The 12,660-nt window shown below is 50.0% G+C and overlaps 1 protein-coding gene across 1 annotated transcript in view; it reads left to right on the forward strand.

The window, feature by feature from the left end:
- Positions 1-6,491: 6,491 nt before the first annotated feature.
- The window catches only part of Ramp1 (receptor activity modifying protein 1), a 48,712-nt gene continuing 42,543 nt past the window's right edge, over positions 6,492-12,660 (forward strand). Inside the window, exon 1 of the mRNA XM_048441844.3 lies at positions 6,492-6,645. Coding sequence (XP_048297801.1) covers positions 6,594-6,645 — 52 coding nt within the window. The 5' untranslated portion in view covers positions 6,492-6,593. The remainder of the gene's footprint in view (positions 6,646-12,660) is intronic.

A 12,660-nucleotide genomic window follows, 5' to 3' on the forward strand; every position in this document is an offset into this window, starting at 1 on the left:
AAAGCCGCCTGCTCCACTCCACCACTCAAGAGTGGGAGCAAAAGAGCAAGAGACCCCCTCGCCAGCTTTATAAGTTGTCCTGTAGGCAGATAGCACCACGCCCTAGGCTTGCTTCCTCAAAAATCATTGGCTAAATGGATAGAACTCCCACAACACTTCCCCTTCTTTTCTGAATATGAAGGTGATAATTCTAACATAAAACTATTTACAATAAGAACAGCTACCAAGTATTGTGTAGAAGAAAGAAAAGGTCATAACATGAAGAAAGGTGAAAGTACAGCAAGAACAGCATCAAGCAAGAAACATGTTAAATATCCACCACCACCCGGCTACTTGTTGAATTTTTTTAAGACTGACCAAAGTAAAATGTTTCCAAATATCTCCAAAGGCAAAATTCCACATAATTTTAGTGTACTTCAGTGTTGTACAAATGGCTTTTCTTTGATACCATAGTATCAAAATAACAAAGAGGTCTTAGTTACATCAGGTAACAAGTAACTTCCCTGATTCTGGCCATAGAAGATAATGAGTGGCTAACACGCAGTATTTGAAGTCGTTCCTAGCCTGTACTTTGGGTACTGCTTTTCACAGTTTACCGTTACTGTCTATATGGTAAGGTACTTGCCTAGCATGAATAAGGCTTTGAATTCTAGCCCCAGCAAAAATCGTTTTACATTTAAGAGGATTATAGAAAAAAAGTTCACTATGTAGGCAGGAATGGACTTCTAAGGTGTCCTGTCTCATTCCTAGAACGTGTGGGTGTGTTCTTTGTGGGAAAGGGAATTGATTATGAACGCAAGGAAGGCTGCTGGTGTTGGCCCTGCTGTGAGAGGTAGTCCTGAATTGCCTGGGTAGCTCTTAAAATAGCCAGGGATGAGACAAGTGGTGAGGACTATGCACTTGCTGCCTTTGAAGCTATGAAGGCCAGGAGTCGAGGACTGCAGTCAGTCACCTCCAACAGTGGAGAGGCCTGGGCAACGCGTTCTTCTGGAGCACCAGAAGGAAGCCCTGTCAGCTCCTTGGTTTTCACCCACGGAACCTGCATCAGATTCCTGACCTCCACTCGTGTATCACACTTGAATTGCCAAGACTGCCGGTTTGTAGTGATGGTACATCAGCTGTAGAAAGCAATAGGCCTCTTTCCTGGGTACTGTGATGTAGTCTCAAGAAGCAAATTAGGGACAAAAGGCACATTACAGCTCACAGTTGGACAGTCCATCGTAGTGGGAAGTGGAGGCAGCAGGAGCCGGAAACTGCTGGTCACATCACCAGATGTGAATGCTGTGCTTAGCTTACTCTATTTTACACACTCCAGGATGTTGGCCCAGGGAGGCTCCACCCACGGGTAAGATGGATCTAACCCAATCCTCACGTGTTTGCTTAAGGCCCACTTCCAGATGATTTCGGATCCTGTCAACTCCACAGTTAACACTAATCATCAAGGTAGGATTGCTCCGTGTATCTTTGCCTCCATTTTCAGGCTTGGGGGAAAGTTACATGAGAGCTGCCTTGAGTTACGTAAACTCCCCAGGCTGCTAATGAGGACACAGAACTCACTTCTCATAATGTGACAGTTGGGGCTGACAGATTGGAGAATATTTCCTTACTCATATTACGGACTTTGACGGTTACACGTGGCTTCCGTTTATCATACGTAGGCCTTATCTTTAGCCAGAGGCTGTGTCAGAATGCAAGCTGTGAACACTGGAGTCTGGTTTCCTGCTCCAGCTTGGTTACCTGTGGGCATCCGTGAGGAGAGGTGCCAGAAAATGGGAAGCTGGTCGCCCACGATAGAGCTGAAGAACCACAGAGTATGGGGCCACAGGCTCTTCCTAAAATGCTTCCAGCACCACCATGAGTCCGATTTGAAGGCTTCCTCACCCCTAGGAAAAGTGCTGACTAAGAATCACTGTGAGGGAGCTAAAAAGATCACTCAGCACTGGCTGCCCTTGCAGAGGACCTACCTGGGTTTGATTCCCAACTCCCACATGGTGGCACACAACCATCTGTAATCAGTTTCCAGGGATATCACCCTCTCTGGCCTTAGCAGGCACCAGGTATACAAGTGGTAAACAGATAAAAGCAGACAAATCGCCCATACACATAAAATGATTGAAAAAAAAAAAACTACTGGGAAATGGACACACAAGGCCGTGTGTAAATGCTCAATAGATATCTGTTATCTTTTTCTGTGATAATTTTAGAAGAAAGCTATAAAAATACATGTTTATGCCCTTCACACTGCTTCTTCTAAAGGAAGCCTGCATATCCATAGTTAAATAATTTCAGATGAAGAAATTAGCCTTCTGCACATAGACAACTTCAACTGACATTGCCTGTTTTGTCCTTGCTCTATCTCTCTCTACTATCAAGTGCTTCACCCCATGTTACGTCTGGTTATGTTTTTATTTGTAGGCGAATTTGTAGGTAGATTTGTCTGCAAATCTATCTGTGCACCACTTACATCCCTGGTGCCCACGGAGGCCAGAAGAGGGTGTTGTATCTGGCATGTTACAGGTGGTTGTGGTCCGCTGTCTGGGTGCTGGGAATCAACCCCAGGTCCTCTCCTAAAGAGCAGAGTGCTCTTTGCCCCTGCCGGTCTCGGCTGCTGTTTGTTTTCTTTATCCTGTGCTGCCTGTGGCAGTTCTTCAGTGTTTTCTAGGGGTCCATGACCTTGACATTGGCTGGTTAGTCTACACACTGTCTTTTCATCTGGTTACTCACTGGTGACTAGACCCAGAAGCCTGTTCCCTCTGCCCAAACACGTGTGATCCTAACCACTCAGTTAAGAGGGTCTTTCTGCTGTAGTGGAGTTTTTGAAGCTTTACAAGAATCTAAAATGTCTGCTTACTGATTCTGGTACCCACTGATACATTTTGCTGGAAACAGTTCCTGCAGTGTCTCTGGAGACGGGCTCTCCATCACTTCCGCATGGACGCTGTTCTCGCTTGCTTAGCAATATTAGAACTCTGAAGTCAGTTTGTTCTGCGAGTTCAGGTGCCTCAGCTGAGTCTTGCACTGCTCACATTAGGCCACTGTTAGCACTTAAGTCCTTTAGGGTGGGTTCTGTCTTCTGAATGCTTGATTTCTGCCACCACAAGGTCTTTCGGTTCATCTCACACAACCCCTGCTCCAACAAATTGTTTTCTTTTCTGGGAGACGAGCATTTAGGAAGGCATGTGGCCAGTGGGACACCCACTATTGTGTGTCTGAGGCTCTTGAGCCACAGCTAAGGGGTAGGGGTTCTCTGTTGGGTCACGTGCCCTGTACTCGTTCTACGGTTGGAGGCGGCGCTTGTGTTCATGTACTTTCCTGACAATGCCTTGCATGTCTGTTCTCTCTGTAAACTCGGCTCATGGTTGCCACTTATCTGTCCAATTCTAGTCTGTACACAAGGCCATTGGGTTTCAAACCATGATCCTGTGAGAAACAAACAAGCATGCAGCATTTGGAAACACTTGTTTCTCTTCAGCCTTTCAGAATGTCATCAGCTGAGTTTCTAAACTGACATAGATTAGTGTCCCTTGTTCCCTCATGTGATTGTGCCTTCTTAATATGTTTATTATGTGGTTTTGCATTTGCTTGGTTTGTTTGAGGTTTTGTTTTTGTTTGTCTGAGACAGGATCTCACTATATAGCCCTAGCTAGCCTGGAACTTATTATGTGAAACAGGCTGGCTTTGAATTCAGAAATATCCACCTGCCTCTGACTCTTTAGTGCTAGGGTTAAAAAGGCACATGCCACCACGTGTGTGTGTGTGTGTGTGTGCATGTGTGTGGTGTGTGTGTACAGGATCCCTTCCATTACATGTGTGAAACTTAGTCATTTATATAGGTCTGAATAGAGCTGACTTCTCTTGTCCAGCTGCGTGATTTTAGGGGATTGATTTTGTTTTCATTTCTACATCATTAGGACGTCAACTCTCTAGCCATATTTCCATCTCTCCCCAGGCCCCTAGCCAGCCTCCATCTCCTGTCTCCCAGCTTTGCTCATTCTGCCCGTTCTCTACTAAAAGTGTTGAGCTGGTGCGGGATGGACTGGACGATGAGCAGCCAGGGCTTGTAATCTTGTCTCTTGCTCGCTTGCTTTGCCGCTGCTGAGTTGTCCCAGTGATGCCGAGCACATCATTTTCTGTCAAGTGGACAGTTCACTTGCGGGTTCTCGTTTGCTTGTCCCCGGGGTGCCGTTGAGGGAGTGAAGCTCTAAGCGGCTCGCGAGCCCTGAGGCTTGGGGTTTTAACAGTGGCTCCCTTGAGGGCCTTGACAGGCTGATGCTTGAGGCTGAGTGCTCCCAAGACGCCTTCTGTCGGTCCTGATCGAACAGCTGTGCTGTAGAGCCAGTGACTCGGAGTGACAGTGACCAGAGTCTGGCCTCCTGCTGGCCAGTGGAGGGTGGCAAGCTCAAAATGGTTGGTGCTCCTCCCACCTGTGCCCGAAGGCGTCCCCTTGTCCACGTGTGACACTTTCCTCTGGCTGCTGCTGAGGTTGCCTCTTACTGGCATTTAAGCAATTGCACGTGCTAGACCCTACCACATTTTCCTCAGGATTCTTGTGCTTGGGGGTCGTTGATATTCTGGGTTTTATAGCTTCGTGAGTGTATTTCACAGTCTTTCAGGATGACAGTCACATAAATCAGGCCACTCGAGGTGGGGTCACAGCCCTCTGATGCGCTGTTCTTTTGTTTTATAAGCCTATTGTGGCTGGGGTAGTATGGAGCCATGTGCTGTGTGGTCTTGCTTCTGGCTATGGGCTCCAGCGGGCTGCCCTAGAGCTGCCTTGGTTTTCCCTGGTGCTGAGGCAGCCCTGCTCTGGCTCCTCTCCGCTGCTCTGTGTGGGTCTGGTCTCCCTCTGCAGTGGTGGGAAGTGGGCCGGTCCTGACTGTGAGTGAACCCTTTGGTTCTTCTCCTCGGCTCAGGTAGTGTCCTTACATGCGAATGTGAAGCCTGCACCCTGAATCTCCCAGCTGTGTCCTTCCAGCTCTGTCTGTTACTTAGAGTGGTTACCCAGACTCCGATTCCCTGCCCCCTGCTGTGGTCTGGGAACTTAGTGGGCAGTCCCCTGCTGCCCTGTTTCTATTCTCAGGGCTCCCTGCACTGTCCACTATGACAATTGTAAGGTGTAGTTACTTTACAATGGACATGTGGGAACTTTGTGTCCACTGAAGATGTAATACCAACCTGTAGACCATCTTACTTCCGCCATTAATGCCGGCAAGCATTTAGTGTCTCTTCCCCTGCTAGTGTTTAACATGCTGTCGGCACGTGGACCTCCTGGGGGAGGGGAAATTTAATGCTACTGATTACCCGTTAGCAGCCGGAGTAAATCCCATAGACTTGAATGGGCCAACTTGTGGGACAGGTGTCAAAGAGTGGCTCCTCTATGTGTGAATTGGGAGACACTCATGGCAGTTGCTGGGGAACCTCAGGCTAGATCCTATCTGCAGACTTGAAAATAAGAGCCGCCCACCAGATTGATTGCTACAAGGCAGGGCTCAGCAATTTCGCAGCACTGACTTGCCCGTACTCCCATGTCTGTCAACGGAAGGAGGCCTTCTGGTAGGGTCTTCATACGGTTCAAAACAAAGGGCTGACCAAGTCAAAAGAATGTGTTCTCTTTTCCATGTCCCGTTGACTTTAGGACATTTGGGACCCCCAAGTCTTAGATATGCAGATCTCAAGTGTCTTTCTGGCGTACTATGTTCAGGATGACTGTTACGGGCCCTGAACACTTGGCCAGAAGGTGGCAGCAACCTCTTAGCGTTGCTCCCTTTCCTCTGAGGAATGTTGGTCACCCAGCAGTATTGTGTGCCAGCCCCAGTGAAGCCTCTGCCCTGGCTTGTGGCCAGTGATCACCTGCTCAACTTGAGGAGCTGCAGTCCAGGCACCAGCGAAGCCTCAGAGTGTAGACTTCATATACTCTGAGCTGCTGCCTCCACGACTGTCCAACTCAGGGCATCTGTACTCTGGGCATCTGCCCCAGGTTTCCCAGCATGCCAGTGTTACACGGCCTTTCTTGCTTATATTAACACACCCAAAACTCCCTACCACTACTGGTCCATTCTGTATGCAGTCATGGCCAGTAGCCAACCCCAACGGAAGTCTGTCACATTTTACCTAACAGTTCCTTTGTCCCTGAGTTGAGTATTTATGGACTTTGTTGCCCTACCCTAATCTGACACCAACTGCGGGCAAATGCAACTTTGTCCCTCCAAGGAGCCTTATTCCCTTTGGCCATCCTTCCCGAGGTTCCCATTCCTTGTCCTGAAGCTATAGCCGGGCTGTTTGTCCCCACCACTCTGAGACAGGACAACTGGCTGTTTGCCGAGCAGACCACAGGATAGAGCTGCGGAAACCGGCCCTTAGGGAGAGTTGCGGGTCCAAGGACCTGGAGACCCTCCAAGCCCATTCCAGGAGCCTCCCCTCCAGTCCCAGCTGCGGCTCCAGTCTCAGGTGCCGCCCGCCAGCTTCCGCCCTCGACAGCGGGCGTGGAAGCCGCAGTGGGCCGGGCGCGGCCTCTCCCTAGCTCCCGCCCCCAGCGCGTCTCCAGCGGGCTCAGAGCTAGGCAAGGCGCTGGGACGGCCGGGGCTCTGCTCACCATGGCCCCCGGCTTGTGTGACCTCCCGCGGCGCGGCCTCTGGCTGCTGCTGGGTGAGTAGCCCGGGCTGCGTGCGGCACCGGCGGTGACCTGGGGCCGGGAGGGCAACACCTGAGTGCACCTTTCACCCTACTCAGAGCGTGGGCTCCGCCAGGGCAGCACAAACAATGCACCTAACGCTGCCACGGAGACGGAACCGCTTGGGCACATCACCCAGCCCGCCCTCCGAAGGCACCAGCAACTTTCGTCCATGCAATGGACAGCTTGCATTCCAGGAGGGATGGGAGTGCGGGGATCGCTTCAGTTTTCCGGCGGGCTCCAAGCTGATGCAAGCTCCCTGAGCGGCAGCAGCTCCCATCAGAGCCACAGCTCAGGGATCTGGGCGCTAGCTATAACTGGAAGCCTGACTGTCACCTACAGCAGTTGCTTGTCGAGGCCATTTCCATGGGGATTTTCTTGTTGGCTTGTTAGCTTGGCACTTGTGGCTAATAAAAATTAGAGGTGGCAGACTTAACTGGGTTTCTGTTTTAGAGTGATCGTGAACTGCAACCCAGGGGTGACCAACAAGAAACTGCCCGTCTCACTTCCCTTGTCTGTAATGCACGCTGAATACTGTCTGGACCCTGGGTTGCCATACCTATTGAACATATTTCAGGTACACAGCCTTTTAACGAAAGCAAAGCAAGAAGTCCGTCAGTGTCCCTGGGAAGGCCTGTGGCTTAATGTTTCTTGTGGTCTCTTCCCACTCCCATGGTGTTGGTCTGAGGCACCTGCTGCTCAGGCTCTGGGGCCAGTAAAGACTGGCCACAGGCACTGTTTAAAGGCAAAGACTCAGGACAGTGTGGCCTGTCTGTGGAACCCGGGCAGGAACAGCACTGAGAGATGTTTTATTTGGTGGGCAAATCTCACCCGTGTGTAAACCCCACCAAGGAGTGCCAGGTCTGCAGAAGTCTGTCTCTGTGTAATAGAATCTGAAGGTGGATCCTGCTCCTCACATGTCCCAGCTAAACTCACATGAAAAGCAAAACCTTCTGATATTGATGTCTTCAGCTGTGTTCAGATTCTTTTGGTTTGGTGTGGCATTTTTAGCTTCGGTTTCCTAAGAAATGAGCGTTTCTGTATTAGCAAGGCAGAGAGCTAGTTGAGCAAAAAAAAAAAAATTATTTTAGGGTAAGCAAATAAATAAAGGTTGTTTACCAGTGCACGAGAGTCTGTACCCTGGAAGGCTTGTGTAAATAGAACACTATGTCTGACCACATATAAGCACCTCCTGTGTTTACCAGGAAAAGGACTCTTCTCGCAGTCCAATGTCCTGTGCTCCTGACATAGCCCTGAGTGGTCTGGCGATGTTATGTCTTGGGAGAACAAACACAACTTTATGAGGTTATCGGTGAATTAATGTCTTTGGAGCCCAGCTGTGATGAGCGGAATCTCTGAGCTCACACTGTTCTTCCCCGGCCCTGCTACTGGCCAGATCTCCTTGGTGATAGAGTTTGAGATCCTGAATGGTGGTGTGGAAGGGTTTCTGTTTTTCTTTAAAGTATGCTAATCTTCAGGGCTAAGATCTTATCTGGGACAATTTTATAAACGAGCTGGTTCTTTTCTTATTCTACCTGCTGGCTTTATTTGTAGTTAGCAAAATATCAGAGATGTATCGTTTTCTTTTCTCCCTGAGAACCCTGTGTGTGGTGTTGTTTATAGAAGACCACATGCATTTAAAAAAAAAAATCTCATGCATAGTCATCAAAAAGCTCTTCTTCGGCAGTCAGAAAAGCTGTGAGCTGTGGTTCCAAGGCAGACAGCTTGGACAACTTTAGTGATTGCTTTGCCAGCTCCTGTTTTTTTTTGTTTTTTTTTTTTTTTTTGCAAACTTCACTCGGGTGTACCAGCCACCGCTGCACGATCAGCTCCCGAACCTTCTGTACCTGGGAACACATGCCTTTCTTGTCTCTCATGCTGGGAACCTAGAAGGGGGGATTGAGAGGCTGGACTATTTGTTAAACTATATACAAACTGCAAATGAAGTGAGCATCCCAGGAAGTCAAAAGTGTGATTGTGTTGCTGTTTTTAATCTGGGTGTAGTTTCAGCCGCTGGAGGCCAGATCCAGGGGCTCCCCCTTGCTAATCGAATCACCGTGTCTGTCTGTTAGCCCTGTGATCTTGGAGCAAGAGAAGAATCCTTGGGTGTTTGTCCTTCCCTTCGCACATACTGGGTCCGTTTGCAGATGACAGTCAGTCCAGCCCGGGGCTGCAGATTTCCATCCATGCTGGGTTGCAGGGAGTCGTAGCATAGGGGAACATTTTTTTAGACGCAATCCTTCTGTAGGCCAAATAGCTCACTGGAAAATCTCTAGCGATTTCCCCATACACACCCCAGGATGAACCAATTTCATAGTTTCTGATCAATCCTAAACTGGCATCTGGAAGAGTGTGTGACGTGGGTACCACATGTGGTATGAATTCCAGGGAAAATGCTGAGCCAGGGAGTGGCTCCCGAAAGGCTCACCCTCCAGCACCCCTCCCTCAGGCCCACAGCCCCTCCTTCCCGAGATTCCTTGTGTCCTGCTGATGACAGGAATGGTCACAGGCTGGACAGTCAGTCTTCTTCTGGGGCCCTGGATAAGGTGGGTCTGTTTTCAGAGTGGTTCTGAGCGCCAGTTGCCCGTGTGTGGCCTGCAGGCCACAGGCATCCCATCCAGGGATCAGAGAAGCAGGTGTACTCCTCAGACCTTTGGAGCCCCAGTGGAAACCCACTCCAGGAACTGAGTCGTGTCCAATCTTCTACGTGTCCCAGAGCTCAGATGTCAAACGGTGTCAGCACAAAGAGGGTTAGAAGCCTGGGTGCTGCTACATAGCACAAGACATGCCCCCATTCCTGTGACAGGGATATGTCCCCAAATGTCCATGGTACCAAGGTGGAGAAATGCCCCATCTCGACCACAGTTGCCCCTCTGCCCTCACCTCTTTATCTGCTACTACAACCAGCCACATGCTCAATGCGCTTTTAAGCTGGGAATGGCGGCCCACTCCTATAGTCCAAGCACTTGGGAGGCTGAGACAGAAGGATTGCAGAACAGACCAGCTTGGTCTACACAGCTTGGACTACTCAAATCATCAAAATGTATCAACAACAACAACAAGAATATTGGAAAAACTAGGGAGGTGGCTCAGTGGGTAAAATCACAGTGGCCCAAGTCTGGGAACCCGAGTTTGAATCCCCAGAACCCACACACAATCCAGACACGTAGCTCAAAGGTCTGTCTTCCCAGTGCTCTTAAGGGGAGATGGGAGACAAGGGAGTCCGGAAGCTCGCAGGCATGCTAGTCTGTTGGGCGCTGCAGAAAGACAGCAAAGAGAGATCCGCCTGGATCCAGGAAGTTGTCCTCGAGCGCCCCACACCTGTGCTCACACCTGTGTTCACACCTGTGCTCACACCTGTGCTCACACCTGTGCTCACACCTGTGCTCACACCTGTGCTCACACCTGTGTTCACACCAGTGCCTACACACACAGACCCCTCGCAGCTAAACAAGTGCAGACCGAGAATACGTAGCGTAACAATCATTCCCCTCGCATTTATATCGCATTATGCATCCTAAGCCACTTCAGGATTATTGGAACAGAGTGGTGGCTTGTAAGTAAACGCCACTCCATTTCCCACGAGGGGCTTGTGCGTCTGTGAATCCTAAAACCAATGCCTGTGGATCCCGTGGGCAACTGGGTGCAGGGTGAGAAGCGGGCTGTGAGGAGGGGACCTGGTGAATGGAGCTGGGGTATTGGTGGGGCACCGAGGAATTTCAGCACAGGGCAGGCATGCGAAGAGCCTGGTTCTGGAAGTCATATCGAGGGAAGTAAAGCTAGGAGGGGTTGAGTCCGTGAGGCTCCCTTGGCACTTAGAGGACAGTGGGAGCTTGAAGGAAATGTATGCTGACTGAGCCCTGTCTTATAGGAGCACTGAGCTACATCCCATCAAGGGTTGATGAGGGCTACAGGTGCTGAAGCTGGCCAGCCCTGGGTGGGGAAGGACCCCTATGATAAAGGTGTTAGGATAGCAGCCTTGGGTAAACTGGAATTTCAGACAGGCGTTTCAGGATAGGCCTGTGCTGTGCAATATTGGGGGCATACTCATCCTTTGAAGATTCTCTTACATTTGAATTGAGAGGGGGCATCCTGTCCTTTATGTGCTGAATGTGACAGTTTACCCCTGCAGCCTGGAGGCAGGTCTCACGAGAAAGTAGGGTGATAGCTGGTGTCTATATAAACGAGAGTTCACCAGAAAGAGGAGTAGCCAGGAAAGATACTTAGGGCAATAGCCTTGTTGATGTCAAAGCTTCGGGCAGAGGGGCCAGCTGCAGAGGGTGGCTGGAGACCGGTCCTGGCTTTTGTGCAAACCTGGGACAGGGAAGCCAAGTCCACTGAGTCAGGTGAAGGCGCCAGAGAAGGAGTGACCACAGGTTCTACTTCCAGCAGCCACGGCAGGATAGACAGAGACCATCCCAGGCGCTGCTGGACAGCTTGACATGTCAGGAGGGACCAAACAGATAGCTGGGTCGCACATGAACGTGAACAAGGCCCAAGGGTACATCCATCGTGGTTTCCCCTGTGTTAACCTTCGACTCACTCGGACCTTGTCTCGCCGGTGAGTCTCTCGTGACGTTCTCTGTGACTTGGGGAGGGATGGTTGACTTAATAGTAATAGCACTGAACTTTAGCATCAAAAAATGCTGGCATTGAGACCCTGTGCCCAAGAGTCCGTCCTTCTACTGCATCTTCAGCCAACGACTCGTGAACTGGCTCCTCTCTGCAGGTGACTCCTTTAAAGTCCTGGGCTTTTTGGCGGCCGCTGTGAACAGAACAGGCTCCCTTGATTCGTTTAGCTCAGAACAGGGTGAGCTAAAAAACACACTTTTAAAAATGTATTCATTTTTTTTAATGTATTCATTTGGTTGCGTGTGTGTGCGGTGGGGGAGGGCAAGTGTGTCGTAGTTCACAACTGAAGGTGGAGGTCAACTTTCAGAGGTTGATGCTCAGGTCCTCGACTTGATGATAAGCACCTTTCCTACTAAGCCATGCCCTAAGGCCCAGTGGACCCTGTGTGTGCCCTGCGAGGTGTCTCCCTTCTCTGTGTTTCTTGTTTTGTATTTGAGCTCCTCCTGAGGCTTTGTAAACAAGTCACTATGCCAACTACAGCTAGGAGTGACCGCACCGTGGCCTTCCCAGACTTCAGCAGTCATCCTGTGCTGAAGGCTGTGGCAGTAAGTCTGCCTGTCTCCTGTGGTACAGGGGCTTTTTGTCTCACTGTCCACAGCGAAGAGGACAGAAGGGTGGAGGATACATGGTCTTTCCACATGCGAAATGTTGTTTTGTCACGTGAAGGAAAACTATTAACATGCACAGAGCAGCTTGCCCTGCTGACCTGCCGAGAGCAATAATAGAGCCACAAGATGCTTCCCCCTTCCCGACTGAGCAGGGCTCCTGAGGCCCCAGCTTCTCCTCGCCTCCTGCTCATTTTTGCCTTTGTTACTCACTATTCCTAAGTGAGGCCCTTTGCTCTGTAGCTTTATCTCCCCGATTGAGGTTCCTTTCCACACAAACCATGTCAACATCACCTCTAACCCTAGGTACCAAGGCAGGCTGCCGGCAGGATGAGGCGGTTCCAGGAGGGCCTGAGAGTCCTTTCTCCCTGGGGACTGTGGCTGACCGAACACCTTGGAGGGGTTTTTCACAGCTGTCTTGTTGCTTGGGCTTTTGTATCTTTGCAGTGACATCTGTCGCCTGCCTAGGAATGTGTCCATTTCCCCTGTCACATTCGACAGGTGGTTCCTGACTTACCATTTTTTTGACTTAAGATGTTTTTCCCCCAATGATGCAGAAGCAGTTCCCACTGAGTAGAAACCACACTTCGGGTTTTGAATCTGGACCCTTTGCAGGATTAGCAATTATCAACCTAAAGCATAGTCTCCAACCAGCCCTCAATCTCAGAGGAACAACCAACACTGTGTAGTGTACCCTTCGATAAACACTGCGACCAAAAACAACACAGAAAGGGATGGGTATCATCCCCACCT

Source organism: Myodes glareolus, chromosome 1 (genome assembly GCF_982192425.1).
Source record: "Myodes glareolus chromosome 1, mMyoGla1.1, whole genome shotgun sequence".
Classification (NCBI taxonomy): domain Eukaryota; kingdom Metazoa; phylum Chordata; class Mammalia; order Rodentia; family Cricetidae; genus Myodes; species Myodes glareolus.